Source organism: Somniosus microcephalus, chromosome 6 (assembly GCF_052327205.1).
Source record: "Somniosus microcephalus isolate GS21.2 chromosome 6, FLI_Smic_1.0, whole genome shotgun sequence".
NCBI classification, from domain to species: Eukaryota; Metazoa; Chordata; class Chondrichthyes; order Squaliformes; family Somniosidae; genus Somniosus; species Somniosus microcephalus.
The window spans coordinates 18,915,125-18,939,371 of NC_140992.1; the positions used below are offsets into that span (position 1 = coordinate 18,915,125).

The window sequence follows — 24,247 nt, forward strand, 5'->3', positions numbered from 1 at the left end:
TAAAGTGCTATGGCTGTCGACAGGCCTCCTGTACCTCGCACAAGTGGCCATTCTTCCCTTTTGTGAGCCTTAGACAGTGAATACTGACTAGTCCACCATGGAAAACATCATAACTGACACCAATACAATAGCAAAATACTGCGGATGCTGGAAATCCGAAATAACAACAGAAAATGCCGGAAAAACTCAGCAGGTCAGGGCAACATCGGTGGAGAGAGAAACAGAGTCAACGTTTCAGGTCGAGGACCTTTCGTCAGAACTGGAAAAAAACAGGAAATGGAAAGCAAGTTTAGGGGCTGGGAAAAGGGGGAGGGGATGAAAGAACAAAAGGGAATGTCAGTGATAGGATAGAAGGCAGGAGAGATTGAGAGACATTGAGAGATATTAAGAGATATTCAAGGCAAGAGGAGGTGGTAATGGGGCAGGTTAAGGAACAAAGGATGACTCTAGATGGGGTGTGAATTGCACTGGCAGAGTGAAGGACAGCTGCCTTGTGGGAGGGAAGAAAAAAAAGGCCAAACAAAAAGTGTGGATTAAAAAAAAGAAAATATGTGTGTGATAGGGGCCGAGGTTATGATCTGAAATTGTTGAACTCTATGTTGAGTCCAGAGGGCTACCAGCGCAATTCACACTCCATCTAGAGCCATCCTTTATTCCTTAACCTGTCCCATTACCATCTCCTCTTGCCTTGAATATCTCTTAATGTCTCTCAATCTCTCCTGCTTTCTATCCTATCACTGACCTTCCCTTTTGTTCCTTCATCCCCTCCCCCTTTTCCCAGCCCCTAAACTTGCTTTCCATTTCCTGCTTTTTTTCTCAGTTCTGACGAAGGGTCATCGACCTGAAACATTAACTCGGTTTCTCTCTCCACGGATGCTGCCTGACCTGCTGAGTTTTTCCAGCGTTTTCTGTTGTTATAACTGACACCGATCCTGTCCTCTTCTCACCCAATGGCCAGAATTTTCTCAAGGGAGGCGGGTGGGAAACCCTGGAGTGACTCAAACAGGGATAACAATTTTTTAAATTTCATTATTCATCTTCTTAAAAAAAAAAATCCCCCAATATTCTTCCCTCCTATCCTGAAGAAACTGCCTTGCTCTGAAGTACAGTTGCACAGGTGCTGGCTGACATGAATCAGTCATTCATGAAAGACTAATGAAATAATACTGAGCAGCCTATGGGTGGCGCTGCCCAGGGAGAGTATAAATACTCGGGCACGGGCCCAGCTGGCGCAGAACATTCTTAACAGGAACTAGTGAAGGACACAACTAGACCTCCATGTTGTAAAACAGTTGATTAAAACTTTGTTTAACGCTTAGACCAAGTGCCTAGTAGTTTTCTTACGTCACTGGCCACCCTCTGATATCTTACCTTAGTGGGCATTCTTGATGTGTGAAGCTAGATAGTGGGGTAGATTTTATCTTTGTCGCCAGCCCGTTTTACATCTCTCCTGATTTTGACTTCTGTTGAAGCCAACGGGCGGTCGACCCGTTTTAATCTATCGCAAAAAGCCAAGATCGAGCCCAGTGAGCGCTGGCAGGTTATTTAAGTGTAAAAATGGGACAACAGAATTGAGTCTGCGACTTACCAAATCGGACAGGCTGGGCTTCACACAACACTCGTATAATGTTGTCGTCAGCTCAGTCCTTGCCACACAAACATCCAGCTAATGCAGCGAGAAAGGTTTGGCGGGAGGCTCAGCAGTAGCCGACAGACTGGCACCGTTAAGTCTGCAGACTTTCCACAGTGAGCAGGTGACAAAATGATGCCCAGCAAGGGGGGGGGGGGGGGGCTTGCATTTTTTTTGTTGGGGGTCGCACGCCGCCGTTAATTAGTCACGGACACAAACAAATGGCTGCTTCCTGAACGGCAGGGTAGACGGCCAGACAAGTCAAGACAACCACGGCTAAGCGAGAACTTTAAACAGAAAGCTGCGGCCACGGTAGGACTCCGATCACAAAACGTCTTGAGCGACGGAGGGTTTTGCTGCTTCTGACGTGCAGTGTGGGCGGGGGGTTCTGGCTGAATTTCTTTCAAAAAGGAGCCTTTTTGCTTACAGCTTGATCCAGGCAGGGACCAGGTTACGTGCAAGCTGCCAGAATGGGAATTGTTTGCAATGCATCTAAGAAAGTAGCATATTAAATAATGCATTGCGGTTTATTAATCCACTTGAGAAGTATGAAACTACCTAGGAAATTGCAAATGCCCTCAAGGTTTTAGATTTAGACGATATCCATTATAAAATTGCCAAGACTCTCAGGTTATCAGAAGACTCAAAAAGGGACAATTTTTTAAAATTTTACGAGTCGTCATCTTAAAAAAGAAATCCCCCCTTTTTTCCCCTCCTTTCCTGAAGACACTGCCTCACTCTGTGGTACAGTTCCACAAGTGATCATCCTCCGACATGTGTGAAGCTAAGATAGTGGGGCAGATCTTATCTTTGTGCGACAGTGTAAAACTGATGAGAGCGAGTCGGCAGCCTGTTTTATATCTCTCCCCACTTTAATTTCCGTTGAGGTCAACGGGTTGCCGACTCGCTATCACCTGTTTTACACTGTCACACAAAGTCAAGATCGACCCCAGTGAGTGCTGGCAGGTTATTTAACTGCGAGGGGTGGAGGGGGGGGGGGGGGGGGGGGTAAGAGAGGGTCATCACAGCCCAGCTCAATCCTGTTATCACTTGGCATTTACACACATGCACTTTCCAGGAGGAGCATTAGACAGAAGTCAAAAATGGGGCGCCTGGCTCTCATCTTACCCCACCACCCCTCCCACTTCCTGACTATTAAGATATCGGTCAGATTGACCTAAACCTAGTCCAAAATTAAATGATGTTAAGCATTTCTAATAGCCAACAGGAGAGCGAGCCAAATTGTAATGGAAGCTTAGACTCATCCAGTTAAGCCGCCAAGTATCCATTGGCTTGAAAACGCTGGGGCAGAAGAACTCAATAAGAATTTATTACAAACTCCTTTTTTCGCCGTTTCCAGTCTGTTAATTGGCCATACATGCATAACCTTCCATAATAATCTATGACCGTTATTTTCCAGTTAAACATAATAAATATTTCAGTTTTTTTCTCTGGCGTAGATTAATGTCCTAATATTGGTATTAGCATACTTCAATTCTCCACAGGATTTACCAGCTCATGGACCTGGAAGGCAGTCGGCCATGACAAGTCTGATTTACTCCAATGATAATAAGAGTTTCACAGACTGCGTGTAACCAAATCACATCGGGCACCGAGCTATGTAGAGAGAGGGAGGCCAGGCACACAAAGGTTTTCATTTCTCAAAACTTTTTTTTTGTTCTTCTTAGAGCCAAACGTGAACAAAAAAAAAGGAAAAGAACAGGATTTTTTTTAATTTTTTTTTTTTAAATTGTGGCAGAAATTCTACTTTTAAGAAAATGTGATTAATTTTGATGCAGCTTTTGGTTTGAAGTAAAAAAAAACTTTGCAACATTAAGAAACAAATTAAAAATTAAAAAAGAGAGACAAAGCAGGAAAGGGAACGTCAGTTGTTGGGTTACCATAATGCTGAAATTGTTATAGCCATCTTGGAGAGGTACAGCAGGGTTACAGGACTCCTAGAGAGAAAAAGGGCAAGAAAATAGCAGACAGCATCAATGGGAGAGTTCAACAGAGAGGAACTATTTGTTCATAGGGTTGGTTAACATCAAAAGCACAATCTGCATTCACATTTACCAGCAAAGATACATCGATCATATACGCAGCCAGAAATGGGAGAAACAATTGAATAATTGTATTTAATCCACATTCTTAAAAAAAATGGCTTGAAAATTTCAATATTTTTTTTTTTTTACTCTCAACTGCAACGAAATCTAATTTGCAACTGAACTGAACTTTTAAAAGCAAGTCCACACAGCTGAATATTCCGCTCTCTACGCTATTGAGGGATGCCCCCTTTTCTCTCCTCCTTTGAAGCTGGATGTGCTGCCGTGGATCCTAGTAGCTTTCATTTAAAGTTGCCGTTATTTATGTGGGAGCTTGGACAGTGAAGGTCAGCATGCTATTGGGTTGTAGACTCACCAGAGATACACCTAATCCCGTCATAGCTGCAGTGCCGGCACAGTTTGCTATCGGGAGCAGAAAGCTTATCTGCCTTTCCCTCTCAGAGGTCACTGGTTGTGCCCGAGATGAGCTAACAAAGCACTGACCAGCAATCCAGCCTGGATGCTTTCTGCTCTGTCAGGCTCAGTAGCACATCACGACATTTGCCCGTGATATTATTCCAGGCCCAATTAAAACTTCTTTTCATTCAGTCTCTTATGTGTCAGCGCAGTCTTTTCTAGCACAGGAAACTCTCGTTTAAACGGCACCTAAATTTCCGGAATTCTCTATTAACTGGCAAAATTCTCGCTCCGAAAACAACACCTCAATAACCGGCAATGTTGCCAAGTCAGAGTCTCCCGCGGTGGCCGAGTTAGTCAGTGGGGGTAGTTCTCCAAACTGCCACTACTCGGTTTCTTGGCGTTGTCGGAAGACCTCAATAACAGGAGTCTGACTCTCCCGCGCTGCCGGTAGTCTCTTCTGATCCGCCATTTTACAGGGGTACTGTGCGTCTCCCACGCTGCTGGTAGTCATTGCATTGCATTACCCTCAACTGGCAGTACTGTACTTAATCAAGCATCTTCCACCATCCATTTAATACAACATTCTGTAGGTGAGTACCCAATTACTGTATACTGCACATTTCTTGATTTTTTTATTTTTCTTTGTTAAAAATAGTCTCGGTAGATAACCCTCTCCGTCACCCGCAATATTTGATCAACCAGCAGCACGCCGGTCCCAGATACCAAAGAGTTTCCTGTACTAAGAATTCTCATAGGAACAGGAGTAGGCCATTCAGCCTCCTAAGCCTGCTCCAAGCTTTAATTGGGTCTGGAATAATATCATAGGCAAATGCCATGGTGTGCTACTACTGAGCCACGCACAACAGAAAGATTCCAGGTTGGATTACTGGTCAGTGCTACGCCCATTCAATTAGATCACGGCTGATCTGTATCTCAACTCCAGCTATCCGCCGTACAGTCCCCACCACTTAAAACATCCATGTTTAAAATGGGCAGTCACTTTCAGACACTTAAAGGTAAAATGCGGCAACTCCAATAAATGGACATCTTTAACGTATCAACATTTTTTAATGGTCCTAGCAGAAATCTTTGAACACCAGTTCACAGAATCACAGAAACCCCACAGTGCAGATAGAGGCCATTCGGCCCATCGAGCCTGCACCGACACATATCCCACCCGATCCCTGTAACCCCTACACCAACACATATCCCACTCTATCCCCGTAACCCACGTATTTAATCCCCCTAACACTAAGGGTCAATTTATCATAGCCAATCAACCTAACCCGCACATCTTTGGACTGTGGGAGGAAACCGGAGCACCCGGAGGAAACCCACGCAAACACGGGGAGAATGTGCAAACTCCACACAGACAGTCACCTGAGGCCAGATTCGAACCCGGGTCCCTGGCGCTGTGAGGCAACAGTGCTAACCACTATGCCACCGTGCTGCCCGGTTCTGTGACCCTTAATACCCTGGCTTAACAAAAATTTATCAATCTCAGTTTTGAAATTTTCAATTGACCCCCCCAGTCTCAACAGCTTTTTGGGAGGAGAGAGTTCCAGATTTCCACCACCCTTTGTGTGAAGAAGTGTTTCCTGACATCACCTCTGAACGGCCTGGCTCTAATTTTAAGGTGATGCCCTCTCGTTCTGGACTCCCCCCACCAGAGGAAATAGTTTCTCTCCATCTACCCAATCAAATCCTTTAATCATCTTAAACACCTCAATTACATCACCCCTTAATCTTCAATACGCGAAAGAATACAAGCCTAATCTATGCAGCCATCAGCAATGACATAACTTTGCAAGCCAAGATGTTGGCATATCCTAAACTCCCTGCTGTCTTTTGTGTTTTTTTTAAAAAGAAATTTATGATGAAAGCAACTCCAATGAGGAAAGCACCCCCCAAAATAAAAGACTTGTGAGAGAAGCCAGTTTGTGCCACTGCTGCTCCTGTTTCTTGGCAGGTTTTAGTAAAGCATACATCAGTGACGTCATTCTTCTGTAAAACAGCAGGCTTGGTAAGGCTCCCCGAGCATTTCTGGACCCAAAATGTAACACACACAAGAGGCAATCAGAGGAATACAAGAGTATGGGGTGTGGTCAAGGCACGGTGAAGGTGGCCTTTTGAACAAACATTAATTCAAGTCCCGGTGGATGACTTGCACTTTCAAACCAGTTTTTATGTACTTCAAATCAAATCAAATCACCTTTTATTGTCATTGTTAGTGCACAAGTGCAGTACAACGAAATGTAGGCTTGCGGCTCCCGAGAGTGTACATTTAGATTAAGACATTTAAACATTCAACATACATTTGGCTTGTAATACATTAACATAAACATAACCATAATAAAGTGCATTGGCAGATGTGCAGGCTTTAGAGTTTATTTGTGGAGTTCAGTAGGATGACAGCCCTGGGAAAGAAGCTGTTCCTAAATCTGGTCGTACGGGTGCGAATGCATCTGTAGCGTCTCCCAGATGGCAGGAGGGCGAACAGACTGTGGCTGGGGTGGGTAGGGTCTTTGATGATGGGCCGTGACCTCCGTAGACAGCGTTTCTGGTATATGTGCTCTATGGTCGGTAGCCGGGTGCCGGTAATGCGTTGGGCAGTTTTGACTACCCGCTGCAGGGCTCGTCAGAAGCATAACATTCTCGTATCAGCTGCTGAACTGCCAGTGACAACAGATTTGTTACTTCAGCATATAAATTAATACGGCTCCTCTGACATGGCTAAAGGTTACAGATTCATTCATCCAACTTGACCTGGTACAAACATCACGTTAGATTTTGGCTCAATGTTATTTTCCGTTCACGTTGGTGGTGCTGTCTTTCAGACGAGATGTTAAACCGAGGTCCCCGCTTGTTCGCGCAGGAGGATGTAAAAGATGTCGGGGCCACTATCTGAAGAGGAGCGGGGAGTTCTCCCGGTGTGCTGGCCAACATTCCGTCCCTCAACCCACATCACCAAAAGCAGATTTCCTGTTTTGTCGGACTGTGCTGGATGAAATTTGACTGCCCCATTTAACTACTGTACGTAACTACATTTCAAAAAGTAGTTTGTGGGTTGTAAAGCACTTACAAACATCCTTTAGGATGTGAGAAGGTGCGATATACATGGAAGTCTTTCTTTAATGTGATATCATGAACCAGGGCCACAACTGAGACAATGGAAAAAACACACTATTGGGCACACTGACATGCCAGACTCGGTGAGACTATAATGCAGAGAGTAAAAAAATCAGCTAGATACTGCATTTACACACACACTGCATCATAAGAACATAAAAAGTAAGAGCAGGAGTAGGTCATACGGCCCCTCGAGCCTGCTCCGCCATTCAATAAGGTCATGGCCGATCTTCAACCTCAACTCCACTTTTCCGCCCGATCTCCATATCCCTTGATTCCCCTAGAGTCCAAGAATCTATCGATCGCAGCCTTGAATATACTCAACGACTCAGCATCCACAGCCCTCTGGGGCAGAGAATTCCAAAGATTCACAACCTTCTGCTTGAAGAAATTCCTCCTCATCTCAGTCTTAAATGGCCTGCCCCTTATCCTGAGACATAGGGGGCAATTTTGTCAGCCTTGGGGAGGCGGGTCTGCTGGGAAAATGGCAGAATTTGGGGGCGGGTGCCCAACCCGCTGGGCGGGCTTAACAAGGTCAATCAAGGGAAAATAGCGTGGGTTGGCCAGAAGTTGATGGAGGTTGGACTGAAACCCGATAAGTGAGAGTCCCGCCTCCAAAAGCTCCCCATTGGCAAAATCACTCTCATAGTCCCCTAGTTCTAGACACTCCAGCCAGGGGAAACAACCTCTCAGCATCTACCCTGTCAATCCCCTTCAGAATCTTGTATGTTTCAATGAGATCACCTCTCATTCTTCTAAACTCCAGCGAGTATAGGCCCATTCTACACAATCTCTCATCACTGGACAGTCCTCTCATCCCAGGAATCAATCTAGTGAGCCTTCGTTGCACCGCCTCCAAGGCAAGTATATCCTTCCTTAGAGAAGGAGACCAAAACTGTGCACAGTACTCCAGGTGTGGTCTCACCAAGGTCCTGTAACAACTGTAGCAAGACTTCCTTATTCTACACACTGCTGTCTTGGCCGAGTGCAGGCCTTTCAGATGATCTTTTGTCACGAGGGACCCTGGCGGTAAAGCATTCCCAGTTCCGCAGGAAAGAAGCAGAACCTTGGACAAGTTTCGTGAGCCTCATTTTTTCCAGGTGACAGGTTATGTTTTGTCTTATTTTCTGCTTGCTTGCTGTATTGAGCGGGATAACGGGTTGAAGCAGACGTTTGGCCAGAGCCACTGGCCCTGCCCCACCAATCGTTTGCTAAACCATCCACAGCGAGGGACGGGTTGTACTGAGCTGGCCTCGCCACATTGAGTCTGATGTAACCGAGATGTCAAGAGCTTTGCCAATTTTGATCCACAGCAAATGTAACTTGATGGGGCAGGGGTGTGTCTCTCATAAATATTATTCCAAACACATGACAACTAATGTTCAACTTAGATCTTTGAAACTCTTGCAACCTATATATGTATTTTTTTTAAATCTCCAAAAAAGTGGTTCCAAATTTAAATGCACATTATCCCAACCAGAAAGTTTACAATATAGTCAGGGTAATACTGTAGTTGGAAAATGTTTATTTGTCTGTGTAATCCATCTGGTTGTGTTTTTACATCATGACACATGCTACTATAATATGGAACAGTCTTCACAAGTGTGTGCAGAAATGACTATATTTAAGGTGGAATAGTGTGGAGGGCGGTCGGGGTGCATCAGTTTTTTTTCCCCAGTGACTTGCGAGGCCCAGCAAAGGTGCTCGCCCCATAAAGGTTATTCCCTCTTTCCTCCAACGGATCTGCTGCATATTTTCAGTTTTTTTTTTGCTTTCATCTGAAACTCGACGCAAGCTTGTCTTTCAGTTGCACAGCCCCCCCCCGTGCAAGGAGACTTCAAACAACAAAACAACGCCTATCGACTGCTGCTGGTGACATTCAAATTTCCCCCTAAGTGGACAAGACTGTGTTTGGGCTTTTGACTGATCTCGTTGCTGCTATTCCTGTGTGCTAGAGATCGACCCAAATACGCTGCTTGGAGGTTTGCGATACCCTCGATGCTTTGGTATATGACTGCATTTACGGAGGTCAGCGCTAATGAGGTAAAAGGACCGACTCACCTGCACCAGCCAGGCTATAATAGAAGAACAAACTTGCACTGTGGGGAAGAGCAAAACTAGAGGTCATCAGTCTAAGACAGTGACCAAGAAATTAAATAGGGAATTCAGATAAAACTTCTTTACCCAGAGAATGTGGAACTCGCTACCACAGGGAGTAGTTGAGGCGAATAGTATTGATGCATTTAAGGGGAAGCTAGATAAGCACATGAGGGAGAAAGGAATAGAGGGATATGCTGATAGAGTTAGATGAGGACGGATTAGCGCTGGCATGGACGGGTTGGGCCAGATGGCTTGTTTCGGTGACGTATATTCTATGTAAGATCCTTACATATGAAGCAGAACTCTCAGGTTTAGTAGAAATCATGTCCTCCATATTAACCCACCCCCCCAACGACGGGCGGGAGTGGGTCGGGGTAAAAATGAAACAGCAGGGAAACCGTCCCCCAAACCGCCGTGTACGCACCCGTTGCTGGTTTTATGAACTGGGTAGCACAGTGTGTGCTATATTGTGGCCTTTCACCTCTGGAACCTGGGTTGAAATCCAACCCAGACGACTGGAATGAAAGTCTCTTCTGCTTACTGACTGTTAAGGGGCCATTGTGAAATGAGTTTGAGTCGCTTCTATCCAGTTCTCAGCGGGTCTGGGTCAAATCTGCCGCCAATTGGCATTAGTGTGGGTTAAAAGTGCACATTGGCGCAGTAGATGTGGAATGAGGCAGTGGCACATTGTTGGGGCAGAGCTGGGGCTAGAGGAAGCTCTAACCCTGCATCTAGTTGCCCTGATCCGAAGCTTGAAATGGAAACTGTTTCATTCCCCAGCATTAAAATTCCTCACCTTGTTTTTAATATTTGTGCTCATCAAGCACTACAATACATAAGGAGCAAAAGGGGCCTTGTTCTCTTCTCGCCCTACTTCCACACCATCAAGGCTGACATGATTGGCTTCCCCACCGGTCTACATTCACTGTGGCACTCTTAACAACTTGATGAATTAAATCCAAATGTAGGTAGCAACAAACTTAAGTGCATATTTTTATTTTCATATTGGGACTATTTGACTCGCATTCATCAACATGGCCTCCCTATTGGCTTTTATGCACTGTGCTTGAATACAGGCCAAGCCAAACATCGTCATTCATTACCAAGAGGTCACAAGCAAGTCAAGTGAGCTATTGATCTTGTTCTCACATGTTCTGGGTCACCAGAAATTCATAAAACAATTTTTAAATCAGGAGGGAAGTAAGTAACTGATTACTTGCAACAATGCATTCCCATGATTAAGCAGTCTAACAAGTTGGCTGAGTACAAACATACAAAGTTAAATTGTAAACCAAATATTAGACACTATAGAAAAAAAAAGCTTCAACTTCTGATGCTGTGAAAAAAAAATAGGTTTCAAACATTGAGTTGGGGTCATTTAATTGGCAGGCAGCAATGCCAATTACACTACAATGATTTGAACCCAAAATGGGAAGCTCCGAAAGCTCAGACTATTTCAGTGTACCGTATCTACAAAAAGGAGTTAAACCGACTTCTCCTTACGTTTCGTTCACATGCAATAAAGCTGGGGGACAAACAGGTAGATTAGGAAGACAATCAAATACAAGCCTTGAAGGTAAATCATAGCAGGGAACATATTAATTTTCCCCCCAAGAGGATCGTATCTTGAAGCTTCCAAACAAAGGATGTCAACTTTGTTGGGTGATGCAGTCAACTGAGTGGACTGCCTTAAAGATGCATACCAATTGGAGCTCGCTGGGGACAATATTGGTAGAGACGGCATTGGCCACCGCACAGCCAATGGTTGCAGCCAGTTCGGACACAACCACAGTCTTGTCCTGTGGGCAGGGGACTTAAATCCCAGCGTGCCCACTGGAATCATCTTCCACCCTTTCTCCATTCTGTTGCGAGAGTTTAGCTTCCTTTGTCATACTGGAGATCTTGGAGGTGGTCCTTCTCTGCTTATCTGGTGAAGTTGGTAATCCAAGAAAGTTGAGGGTCTGGTGTTCTGATGAAGGTTTACACCCGATACATTAACCCTTCTCCTCCCAGTGCTGATCAACTTGCTGTATATTTCTAACATTGGACCGCCCTGGCATAATGTTGCATTATTAAGGTACAGACACATCCTTGACACTATGGCAACTGTCTTACATTTGGGTGACTGCAGGCACATATGGAAAATAAATAGGCCCCGAATTTGCGGTCGGAGGCATCCTGTGGGGAAATGCCTCCGATCCGCAAATAAAATGCCCGCGTACCTGGTGGTCCAGGAGGTACGGAGACTCGCGGTCCTGGGCCTCTCCAGGTACCCACGGGTAGAGGCCTACGTATCCCAGGGGGACAGGCGGTTCGCAAGCGCCCCATGGATTACATGGCTGGCCTAACCAATATGGAAATCTCCATTCATGCTTATGGGCTTTCCGTATGTATGGAATCCCCATAAGCATGAATGGGAATACCCCAAAAATACATCTACACAAATGTAATTTTTAAAAATTACATATTTAAAATTAATTAAAACGTCACTTAATTAAATATTTAAAACAAAAATTTAATTATTTGAAAAATAAATTTAAATGTTTTAAAGAGGCTAAAAATAACTACTTTATAGCACAGGTTTTTTAATGTATAAATGATTAAAAACCAGAAAAATAATTTTTTTTCAAAGTCTTACACTGGTAAAAGCAGGCCCCATTCCTGCTGGAGCGGGGTGCTGGCAAAAGAGCCCGGCACTCAAGAGGAGGAGGCCAGAGGTGGCAGGAGCTGGCAGACGGCCCTTAAGAAACATGGCCGCCCGGCACCTGCCCTTTAATTTGCACCGCCCTGACCGCAAAAACGCCACCCTGACCCTGTCGGACATAACGTCCGGTCGCAGGTCATGGGGCGCGAGCCAAGTTTGCGGCTGGGGGCGCGAGCTGAATTTCGCGGGAGGAGTCAGCGGCGCCGCGCCCGGGCGCTAGTTGCTTTGCACCTCCCGGGGGCGTTAACAGGAGGCGCAAAGCAACCAAATTTTTCCCCCTTAACCTCTGTTTAAACTTCACCACCCACCTCTGCACCCACCCCCCCGCCCCCACCACATTCCCATGTTGTCTTTTCCACCTTTGTTCCATTCGTAGCATAACTAACATCTGATCACTTCTCTCTGTGGGGAAACTTAGCCAGGAAACTGCACCAGTTTGTTGAAAATTTAACTAACTGAGCTCTGGACAAGAAAAAAATAAAGGTTTCTCTCAAATCAGCTGGTGTGACAGGAATATGGAATAGAATCCATATATATATTATGTTCTAATTTAAATGTAATACTTGTTACATATAACTAAGGGATATGGGTTTTGTATCTCCATCACATCACTGCTATGGTATTTGCCCCCTCCCCCACCTCTCAAACTGCAGCAATCCCAGTTGCTGGTGAGGTCAGTAATTATTCTTCTCATGTTAGCAGAAGTAATGGAGAAATGTATTGCCTTGTCACCAGAACATGAGTGTGCACCTCTGAAACCCAGAAATAAAGTGAAGCAGTTCCAAATTAACTGGCCACCGTTGCTCTCTTAGTTGAATTGTGGAAAGTCATACGGAGCAGCAAGGGGGGAATAAAATGGTCCCTTTGATTGATTCCACGAGGTGGATTTCATCCTTTCTTTTGGTCCTGGCCTATAATTTACAGATTTATGTCAGTAAGACTGTAATTACCCTATATGCCAAGGATCCCGTGCTGTGCAATATTTTGGCGTTAGTTATCCCTCGATGCTTCGGTCTGCCTTTTCTATATAACCTCATTAAAACTTAAAAAGGTTCTACCTCAAATGAATATCCAGAAACCTCTCTTAACCGGCAAAATTCAGGAGTAGGTTCAGGTAAGTTTTACTATATATTAGTGGCCGTGTAACCAGGGTTCTTGCACCTGTGGCCGTGCAACAGGGACTCCTGGATCTGTGGCCGTGTAACCGGGACTCCTGCACCTGTGGCCGTGTAACCGGGGCTCCTGCACCTGTGGCCGTGTACGGGGCTCTCGTACCTTGGTAAGTATACCTCTCTGTAATCCGGACTTTTTGATCAACCAGCACCACGCTGGTCCCGGATAAAAAAAAGTTTCCTGTATGTGTGTTTAAGTGTCAACAGTAACTTTAAAGAGCGTCTTGCTGTCAGTACCTGTTGCAATAACTATGACTAACATTTTGACGACTTTTTGGAATGAATACCTTAGATTAAATTGTGTGACACACACAAACATTCCTGGACACATGTTGACATCACTTCCTCAGCTGACCTCATTACCAAACCATGTAGGAAAAGTGCCCCGTAAATTGCCTGAAGGTGCTCCCAAGGTTTGCAAGGGAAATGCCCTGTAAACTGCTGGAAATGTGCTCTTAAAATGAAGCTCAGCTTAAAGTGGCCACATAATGGGCCAGCAATTCCTGTCCCAACGCGTGAGTACGGACGGGGTACTCACGCGTGGGCCCAGAGGAATTGCCGGTTTTCAGCATGCACAGCGCATGCGGGGAAAACCGGCATTTCCTCTCCTCTGACCCAAGGGGTTAAGAGGCGGAACGCATACGACGTATCAGGCAGCGCGTGCGCGCTGAATTTCCTTCTTTTGTAAAGAGTTGCCCGTGCGTAAAGGCCTCCGGTTTTTACGCTTGAAAATACCAGACGTAAGTACTTAGTTTTACAGGTAAGTGGTCTATTAATACAAGTTAGAATTTTTTTTCCACAGGTTTATTATTTTTAAAGAATCTACAGTAAGGTAAGTGTATTTTTAGACCCTATTTGTTAAAAAAAAATTATTTTTTTAAAATTTGATTAATTGTTTAAAATAGTTTTTTTTTTACAGTTATTCATAGTTCATTTATTTAGTGGGATGTTTTTTTTAACTTTTATTTGTAGTTTAAGTGCTGTTTTGGGCACCCTGAGTTTTCATGAGTTTGACAGTTCTTACTATCAAACTCATGAATGAACTTTTGCAACCTCCCATTGGTTGCCCAGTGCCCACGTGATCCCAGCCGGCTCATCAAAATAACGACGCTTTAATTCTGTTTAAAACTACTTTACATTCTTCAAAATAATTTAAAAGTATTTAAAACTTTATAAAAGTTACCTAAAGATTAATAAAAATACAAAAAATGTCTTTAAAATGCTGCTCTGCATGTAGAATTGCTTTGCAGCTTGTTTTAAAAGTTGGGGGCGTGGCCTATGTTAAGGAGACCTCAAGGGGCGTGTCTAACTTAGACTCCGCGCTGGCTGCACTCCTGGACGGCGTGACGTCAGACGCTGCCCGGGAGTAATCAACTGAAAACAGGAATTGCAAGCATCCTGGGAGCAGAACGGCAGGTGCGCCGGGTAAGTGCTCATCGGGGGCTTGCACGCGCGGCAAGCCCCCGAACCTAATTTCTGGGCCATTATGGAGGTCAACTGAGCTGAATGCTGAGAAGCAAAGCTAATTTATACAACAAGGCTTCTAAGCTAATTAACCCATAAAGATTTCTAAGCTAAACGCCATAAAGGCTTGTGTAGATAAACAAGACATTCTGTGCTAGTGTTAGAAAGCCAATTGGAAAAATAGGCCCAGGAAATAATTCATAGAATGGTTACAGCAGGGAAGGAGGCCATTCAGCCCGTCGAGCCTGTGCCGATTCTCAGCTAGTCCCACTTCCCTGACCTTTCCCCGTAGCCCTGCAAATTTTTTTCTTTCAGATACTTATCCAACTCCCTTTGGAAAAATTAGATTGAGTCTGTCTCCATCACCCTTTCAGGCAGTGCATTCCAGATCTTAACCACTCGCTGCGTAAAAAAGTTTTTACTTAAGTCGCTTTTGGTTCGTCTGCCAATCACCTTAAATCTGTGTCCTCTGGTTCTCGACCCTTCCGCCAATGGGAACAGTTTCTCTCTACTCTGTCCAGACCCCTCATGATTTTGAACACCTCTATCAAATCTCCTCTCAACCTTCTCTGCTCCAAGGAGAACAACCTCAGCTTCTCCAGTCTATCCACATAACTGAAGTCCCTCATTCCTGGAATCATTCTCGTAAAATCTTTTCTGCACCCTCTCTAAGGCCTTCACATCCTTCCTAAAGTGCGGTGTCCAGAATTGGGGACAATACTCCAGTTGGGCCCGAACCAGTGTTTTATACAGATGATGTACCTGTATAAAATTCCTACGGGGTGATATAAACACGTTATGCCTTGTTTGGTGCTATGTGGGAACGCCAGGCATACACCCATGGAATGGCACACAGTGAGACATAAAAACGTCACATTTCCTCACACTTGTTTGGAAACACTTGGAAAAGAAAAGATGGATGCATGGGGGGAAGGGAGGTAGTAAAACAGAAATACACAATCTCAAGGTGTACACGCTTCACTAACTTGAGCTTTCGCAAGAAACTTACTAAAGGAAACACTCTTTTAACCGGCATCTAAATATCCGGAAATCTCTCTTAACCGGCAAAATTCAGGAGCAGGTTCAGGTAAGTTTTACTATATATTAATGGCCGTGTAACTGAGGTTCCTGGATCTGTGGCCGTGTAACCGGGGTTCCTGCACCTGTGGCCGTGCAACAGGGACTCCTGGATCTGTGGCCGTGTAACCGGGGTTCCTGCACAAGTGCCGTGTAACCGGGGCTCCTGCACAAGTGCCGTGTAACCGGGGCTCCTGCACCTGTGGCCGTGTACGGGGCTCTCATACCTTGGTAAGTATACCTCTCTGTAATCCGGACTTTTTGATCAACCAGCACCACGCCGGTCCCGTCGGTGCCGGATAAAAAAGAGTTTCCTGTATGTGTTAGAAATGACTGACAATAAAAGGGGTGAAACCTTCGAACACATCTCAGATTGGTCAACTGAACGTAAGAAGCTTCTATTTTGATGCATTTTGGCAGAAGGAACAGGGAGAGGCAATATACACTTAATGGCACAGTCTTAAAGAGTATGCAGGGAGAGAGGGACCTGGGAGTTAATGTGCATAGGCCCCTGAAGGTGGTGGGACATATTGAGAGAGTGGTTAACAAAGCATATGGGATCTTGGGCTTCATAAATAGAGGTATTGAGTACAAAAGTAGAGAAGTTATGCTGAACCTTGATAAAGCGCTGGTTAGGCCACAACTGGAGTATTGCGTCCAGTTCTGGTCACCACACTTTAGGAAGGATGTGAAGGCCCTTGAGAGGGTGCAGAGGAGATTTACCAGAATGGTTCTGGGGATGGGGGATCCTAGCTACAAGGACAGGTTGGAGAAGCTGGATTTGTTTTCATTAGAGCAAATGAGGTTGAGGGGTGATTTGATAGAGGTGTACAATATTATAACGGGTTTGGATAGGCTAGACAGGGAAAGGCTGTTCCCATCAGTTGATGGTACAAGGACTAGGGGTCACAGATTTAAGGTTTTGGGCAAGAGATACAGGGGGGATGTGAGTGAAAACGTTTTTACGCAGCGAGTGGTGATGACCTAGAACTCGCTGCCGACGGAAGTGGTGGAAGCGGAGACACTCAATGCTTTCAAGGGGAGACTGGATAGGCACTTGAGGGAAATAAACTTGCAGGGCTACGGGGATAGAGCGGGGGAATGGGACTGACTGGATTGCTCTAGAGAGCCGGCATGGACTCGATGGGCCAAATGGCCTCCTTCTGTGCCGTTATGACTCTATTTGGAATTGAGGTACAGTAGCAGTAGCCGTCTGTAGTCTGATGCAGTAGCAGCATTTCTTTGTCCAGGTTTTCTTAGATTCACTTTATAGTTAGAAGAATATCTTTGACCTCTTCTAAGTAACCTTTACTGAGCAGGTGTGAAAAGGTATCTTTACACGTTCAAGTTATCTTGAGAGTTAGAGGCTATAGAAGTCAGATGTACTGCTACACCAGTCAGTTGCAGGCAGAAATAAGCGCATCACTTAACTGCACAAGTGTCTGAGATCAGGGAAGGTGAGAGAAAAGCCAGCTAGCCGCTATCATCGTTCGTGTGAAGGCGGGCTCAGCTGCCGTCATAGGGGCTTATCGACTCAATGCTTCAGAAGCCAACGCCTGCAGAGAAGGAAGGAGATTGACTCAACCACATCACGCATAAGGATGCGGTTGTATAAGCTCTGGAAACATTTGCTAATCACCATCATTTAGATGTTAATCTATCTAATCGACTGGTTAGCTAATGCTGTTAACTTGTCAGCTAACTAGGGAATTAACCATAGGGTAACCTCACCAATTTGTAGTAGTTTCAGACACTGATCTCAATTATAATTTGAGAGTCAGCGACTCTGTGCTGAATTATGGTGACAGCCCTGGATTGCCTTTACAAATCTGTTACGTATTTTGTTAAATAACTGTCATTAATGATGGCCTGACTACATCTATTAATTGCTCATATACTCAATGATTAACTTTAAGTTGTCTTTTTGTAGTCAATAAATAGTTGTTCGTGCATGACCTATTCTCTGACTTCTGTAATGATGAGGTAAAACATTCACTCAGTAGCTTGTGTGTATCCTACATTGTGGGCTGGTGAAATAAACTCAAATTCGGTCCAAACTCATTAATGTAAGGCTGCTCGGCGAGTCAATTTAGGTATCACTCACTCTTCAATTTAAAACTGGGCGTTAAATCCCAGACAGTTCCTTAGTGAGGAGTTAAGTGAGGATTTGTCCGGTTCCTCAGCATACATATGATGGGATACCAAGGTCCAGTGTTCTTACAACCATTTCACTCCCTAAGTATTTAATTATTTAACATTTCAAGCGGCACTTTCAACAGAGTTAACAGAAACCAGATTATAAAAGTGAACCTGTCAGAAATGGTATTCATCTAAACAGCTCACCAAACATCACAGTGGATGTCAACCTGCTACATACTGATAAAAACAGCATGGCGGATGATTAAAATGTCAGGCAATCATCTACACTAAGCATTCTCGCTCCTTTATAAGACTTGTCCAGGCATCTATCCCGGGAAACTGACCCCAATGTCAGCAGGGAGAGACAATACCACAGATGTTACTGCAGAGAGCAATGCTTGTCCGAACATGCATTACAGCTGAATTTTCATAGGCTTCATTTAAAAAAAGAACTATATCACATTGTTTTGTAAAAGGTTTTCTCACACTAGCCACCAGTCCTAATGTTCCTGTGTTAGCCGTGGCTCAGTGGGTACCACCTCTTGCCTGAGTCAGAAGGTTGTGGGTCCCACTCCAGGGATTTGAGCACATAAAGCTAGGCTGACACTCCAGTGCAGTGCTGAGGGAGTGCTGCACTGTCGGAGGTGCCATCTTTCAGATGAGACGTTAAACTGAGGCCCCGTCCACTCTCTCAGGTGGATGTAAAAGATCCCATGGCACTATTTCAAAGAAGAGCGGGGGAGTTCTCCCCGGTGTTCTGGCCAATATTTATCCCTCAATCAACATAACAAAAACAGATTATCTGGTCGTTATCACATTGATGTTTGTGGGAGCTTGCTGTGCGCAAATTGGCTGCCGCGTTTCCCACATTACAACAGTGGCTACACTTCAGAAAGTACTTCATTGTCTGTAAAGTGCTTTCAGACGTCCGGTGGTCGTGAAACGCGCTATATAAATGTAAGTCTTTCTTTTATTGCTCCTAGCAATTGGGAACTTGGGAAGGAACAGAAGAACATAGGAACAGGAGGAGGCCATTCAGCCCTCCGAGCCTGTTCCGCCATTCAATTAGATCACGGCTGACCTGTATCTTAACTCCATTTACCTGCCTTGATTCCGTAACCCTCAATATCCTCACCGAACAAAAATCCAGCAATCTCAGTTTTGAAATTTTCAATTGAGCCCCAGCCTCGACAGCTTTTTTTTTTGGGGGGGTGTGGAAAGAGTTCCAGATTTCCTTTACCTTTTGTGTGGAGAAGTGCTTTGTGGCATCATTGATGGTGGAGGGGGGAGATCTGTCCTGTTGGTGTCTGCCTCTTGGGTGTTACACTTGGGAGTCCGGAATTTTTCATTAACTGTGCCGCCGAGATGAACTCATTAATGACACATTATAAGCGATTAGAAGCCTACGGCGGAAATCACGCCAGCTGAACATCTTAAGAACACCCCCCCCCCCCCCCCCCCCCACCGCCCGTTGCAGGGACACACCTGTTGGAACGGCCGGGCCTGAACCTGCTGCCGGAGGAGACGCTGCTGTTGCTGCTGCTGCTGCTGCAAGAGCTTCATCTGCAGCAGCTGTTGCTGGGGAGAGATGGCGGGCATGGAGGGAGGCTGCATCATGGAGCCGGAGCGACGCTGCAACATGTTCGTAAGGGCCTGCTTGGTGTTTGTTGGTGTGAACTGACCGGTCGGATCCAACCTGGGCCCTCCTGAAAACAGAAAAGGCAAACCATCATTTGACCTTGCCGTTGCCGCATTCAGGTTTCCTTACGGGCTCTTTTCCACGCCCCTTTTGTCATGAATCTTACCATTCATGTAGAACTGACTCATGAGATAACACTGGGTGGCCAGCTGGTGGCGCTGTCCAAGGAAAGTATAAATACTCGGGCGTGGGCCCAGCTTGCTCAGGACGTTTTTGTAACCAGGAACTAGTGATGTAACTAGAGCTCATGGTTGTGAAACAGTTGATTAAAGCCTTGTTTTATACTCAAACCAACTGCTTTGTAGTTTTCTTACATTTGCTGGGACCAATGAGGGGGCAGTCCTTTCTCCGAGGATTCCAGGACCACCTGGTTTTAGGGGTCGTTTCCAGAGACAGGAATACCAGGATTGGCAAATACAAAATAAGAACAGAAAATGCTGGAAACACTCAGCAGGTCAGGCAGCATCTGTGGCAAGAGAAACACGGTTAATGTTTCAGGTGATGACCTTTCATCAGTTCTGACGAAGGGTCATCGGCCTGAAACGTTAACTCTGTTTCTCTCTCCACAGATACTGCCTGACCGGCTGAGTGTTTCCAACATTTTCTGTTTTTATTTCAGATTTCCAGCATCCGCAGTATTTTGCTTTTGGCAAATATTAAAGGCTGCTGCTCGAGGGGCTGAATGGACTACTCCTGTTCCTATGCTGGTAGAAGAGTCCATCATGCTTTCCGGCCGTCTAACAGGCACCAAGGTGGTTTCCTGACTGCTGACCTTGCCCGGTCGTTGGGGGTACATCTTCTCAACTACAAATTAACTGGCAGCCGTTGTTCAGCTGTTGCTGCAGGGCTTTGTAATCTTCCTTCTAATGTAAACCAAATAGATTTCACAGCAGCGCCAACTTCGGAGCTACGTTAAAAAAAAATTCATACTCGGGATGCGGGCGTCACTGGCTAGGCTACTATTTTGTGCCCTGCCCTAGTTGCCCAGAGGTGGTAGTGCTGGGTCTTCTCCTTGAACTGCTGCAGTATGTGTTGTGAATGTGGTTTTATTCTTGTTATTATTTCTATTGGTTTCCCGCAACCGAGTGGCTTTCTAGGCCACTTCACAGGACAGTAAAGAGTCAACCTCGAGTACGATAGCAAAATACTGCAGATGCTGGAAATCCGAAATAACAACAGAAAATGCTGGAAAATCTCAGCAGGCCAGGCAACATCCGTGGAGAGAAAATAGAGTCAACGTTTCAGGTCGAAACCCTTTGTCAAGACTGGAAAAGCACAGGAAATGAAACAGATTAAAAGGCCAGTTTGGAGGCTGTGAGAGAACAAAAGAGAAGTGAAGAGACATTAAGAGTTATTCAAAACGAGACGAGATGGTGATAGGACTAGTAAAGAGACAAAAGACGGCTCTAGATTAGGTGTGAAATGCGCTGGCAGAATGGGAGACAGCTGCCATGTGGGAGAGAAAAAAAGGGGGGGGGGGGGGGAAGGGCCAAAACAAAGGTGTGGGTAAAAAATAAGTAACAATGTAATAGGGACCGAGGTTATGATCTGAAATTGTTGAACTCGATATCGAGTCCGGAAGGCTGTAAAGTGCCTAATCGGAAGATGAGGTGCTGTTCCTCGAGCTTACGCTGAGCTTCCGTGAGAGTCAACCTCGTTGGTCTGGGACTGGAGTCACATATGGGCCAGACCGAGTAAGTGTAGCAGCTTTCCTTCCCTAGAGGGCATTCGTGAACCAGTTGGCTTTTTATGACAATGCGATACAACGGTAAACTCCATCAATGCGCATATAATAAATGCAATTAAAAATCTTGCATGTGTTTTTAATCACAATTTGACAGCTTCATGGTCACTCTTACTGATACCAGCTTTTTACTTCCAGATTTAAAAAAAAACTGAATTCAAATCCTCAAACTTCCATCATAGAATCATAGACTAGGACAGCACAGGAGGAGGCCATTCGACCCATCGAGTCTGCGCCGACTCTTTCGAAGAGCAATCCAGTTAGTCCCACTCCCCGGCTCTTTCCCCATATCCCTGCAATTTTTTCTCCTTCAGGTATTTATCCAATTCCCCCTTTGAAGGCTACTATTGAATCTGTATTCCATAGTGTGCGGAAACTTATTCTTGAGGCTCTGTGAAGAAGCATCACTGAGCCTCCTAGCTTGTCCTCAAAAATGGTTCATTTTGTCTTTCGGGCACTCACCCACTTTGCTCAGACTGCATTAAGCTCACACCAATTGACTTTCAAACCTTCAGCTGGGATTGGATTCCAATCCGTGTCCCAGAGATGAAAAATCAAGCTGGCCACATGAGTAGCCTGCTTTTATTGTAAGCTGAAACCATCTTTTTATTTGATCTGTGTCAGCTAATTACACATTGTGACTACTGAGCTACTTCATTTCCTACAAATAATGGTACAAGTTTTTTTAAATTTGCTTATGGGATGTGGGCATTGCTGGTATGGCCAGCATTTATTGCCCATCCCTAGTTGCCCTTGAGAAGGTGGTGGTGAGCTGCCTTCATGAACCGCTGCAGTCCGTGTGGTGAAGGTGCTCCCACAGTGCTGTTGGGGAGGGAGTTCCAGGATTTCGACCCAGCGACGATGAAGGAACGGCCGATATATTTCCAGGTCAGGATGGTGTGTGACTTGGAGGGGAACTTGGAGGTGGTGGTGTTCCCATGCACCTGCTGCCCTTGTCCTTCTAGGTGGAAGAGGTTGTGTGTTTGGGAGGTGCTGCCGAAGAAGCCTTGGCGAGTTGCTGCAGTGCATCTTGTAGATGGTACACACTGCAGCCACGGTGCACCGGTGGTGGAGGGAGTGAATGTTTAAGGTGGTGGATGGGGTGCCAATCAAGTGGGCTGCTTTGTCCTGGATGGTGTCGAGCTTCTTGAGTGTTGTTGGAGCTGCACTCATCCAGGCAAGTGGAGAGTATTCCATCACACTCCTGACTTGTGCCTTGTAGATGGTGGAAAGGCTCTGGGGAGTCAGGAGGTGAGACACTCGCCGTGGAATACCTAGCCTCTGACCTGCTCTTGTTGCCACAGTATTTATGTGCTTGGTCCAGTTAAGTTTCTGGTCAATGGTGACCCCCAGGATGTTGATGGTGGGGGATTTGGCAATGGTAATGCCGTTGAATGTCAGACTGGTTAGACTTGTATTAAGGGGGTACCATCATTATAAAGTGTTTGTCAAACAGTGTGCAGCTGTTGCTGATTCCCAGAATAAAAACAAGGACTTCTATTGCGTATTGCAGAATATGAGCACATAGAATACGTTTCCATTTCCCAGCTTTTAAAATAGCTTTCCTGTACAAGGATCTGATCCATTTCCCACGCTACAACAGTGACTACACTTCAAAAGTACTTCATTGGCTGTAAAGCGCTCTGGGACATCCGGTGGATGTGAAAGGTGTGGTAAACCACTGTTTGTATTCCACTGTGTACATGCCTGGACATGCCTCGGCTGACTCCTCCCACAAGTCCTAGTATAAAGGTGACTGCTCCCCAGCCCTTTGTATTTCTGGACCGGTCGACCACTCGAGGCAGACCTTCATTCTTTTGTTAATAAAAGCCTTTAGTTACTCTCTTAACTCTCAGTCTTTTATGAGTAATTGATAGCGCATCAAAAGGCACTATAGAAATGAAAATCTTTCTTTTTATTCCCTATTCCCTCTTGCAAAATGGAGGGGTTTCCTGCTTGCCGGGACAACTGTGGCTCCCTGGGTAGCGCTCTCGCCTCTGAGTCAGAAGGTTGTGGGGTTCAAGTCTCACACCAGAGACTTGAGCACAAAAATCTAGGCTGACGCTCCCAGTGCAGTGCTGAGGGAGTGCGGCACTGTCGGAGGTGCCCTCTGCTCTCCCAGGTGGGCGTAAAAGATCCCACGGCACTATTTCGAAGAAGAGCAGGGGAGTTATCCTCGGGGTCCTAGGGCCAATATTTATCCCTCAATCAACATCAGTACAAAAACAGATTATGTGGCCATTATCATATTGCTGTTTGTGGGAGCTTGCTGTGCGCAAATTGGCTACCGCGTTTCCTACATTACAACAGTGACTACACTTCAGAAAAAAAAGTGCTTTATTGTCTATAAAGTGCTTTGGGACATCCGGTGGTCGTGAAAGTTTTTCTTTCTTCCTTTCCAAGATAGATGCATAGGAGGAAGGCCATTCAGACGATCTCAACTCATCCAGCTAGGTAAACCTGCACTACATCAAATATCTTTTAAATGACCAGTTTTTAACTGCCTCTTCTTTGAGGAAATAACTTTGAGGAAGTAACATACAGGGTGGATAAAGGGGAACCAGTGGACGTAGTGTATTTAGACTTCCAAAAGGCATTTGACAAGGTGCCACACAAAAGATTATTGCTCAAGATAAAAAATCATGGGATTGGGGGTAATATTCTGGCATGGGTGGAGGATTGGCTATCTAACAGAAAGCAGAGAGTTGGGATAAATGGTTCGCTCTCAGACTGGCAATCAGTAACTACTGGTGTTCCGCAGGGGTCAGTGCTGGGTCCCCAACTCTTTACAATCTATATTAATGATTTGGAGGAGGGGACCGAGTGTAACATATCAAAGATGATACAAAGATGGGAAGGAAAGTAGTGAGTGAGGAGGACATAAAAAACCTGCAAAGGGACATAGACAGGCTAAGTAAGTGGGC

The 24,247-nt window shown here is 45.3% G+C and overlaps 1 protein-coding gene across 8 annotated transcripts in view; it reads right to left on the bottom strand.

The window, feature by feature from the left end:
- LOC147115504 (mediator of RNA polymerase II transcription subunit 12-like protein) overlaps nucleotides 1–24,247 on the bottom strand; it is a 637,745-nt gene that overhangs the window by 61,810 nt on the left and 551,688 nt on the right. For 6 of the 8 annotated variants that reach the window (XM_085989804.1, XM_085989800.1, XM_085989799.1 and 3 more), the window contains 2 exons: nucleotides 19,366–19,586; nucleotides 3,532–3,588 (listed from right to left, as the gene is read on the bottom strand). In XM_085989804.1, the coding sequence (XP_085845930.1) occupies nucleotides 3,532–3,588; nucleotides 19,366–19,586 (278 nt within the window). The remainder of the gene's footprint in view (nucleotides 1–3,531; nucleotides 3,589–19,365; nucleotides 19,587–24,247) is intronic. The other 2 variants (XM_085989802.1, XM_085989801.1) reach the window with 1 other exon arrangement.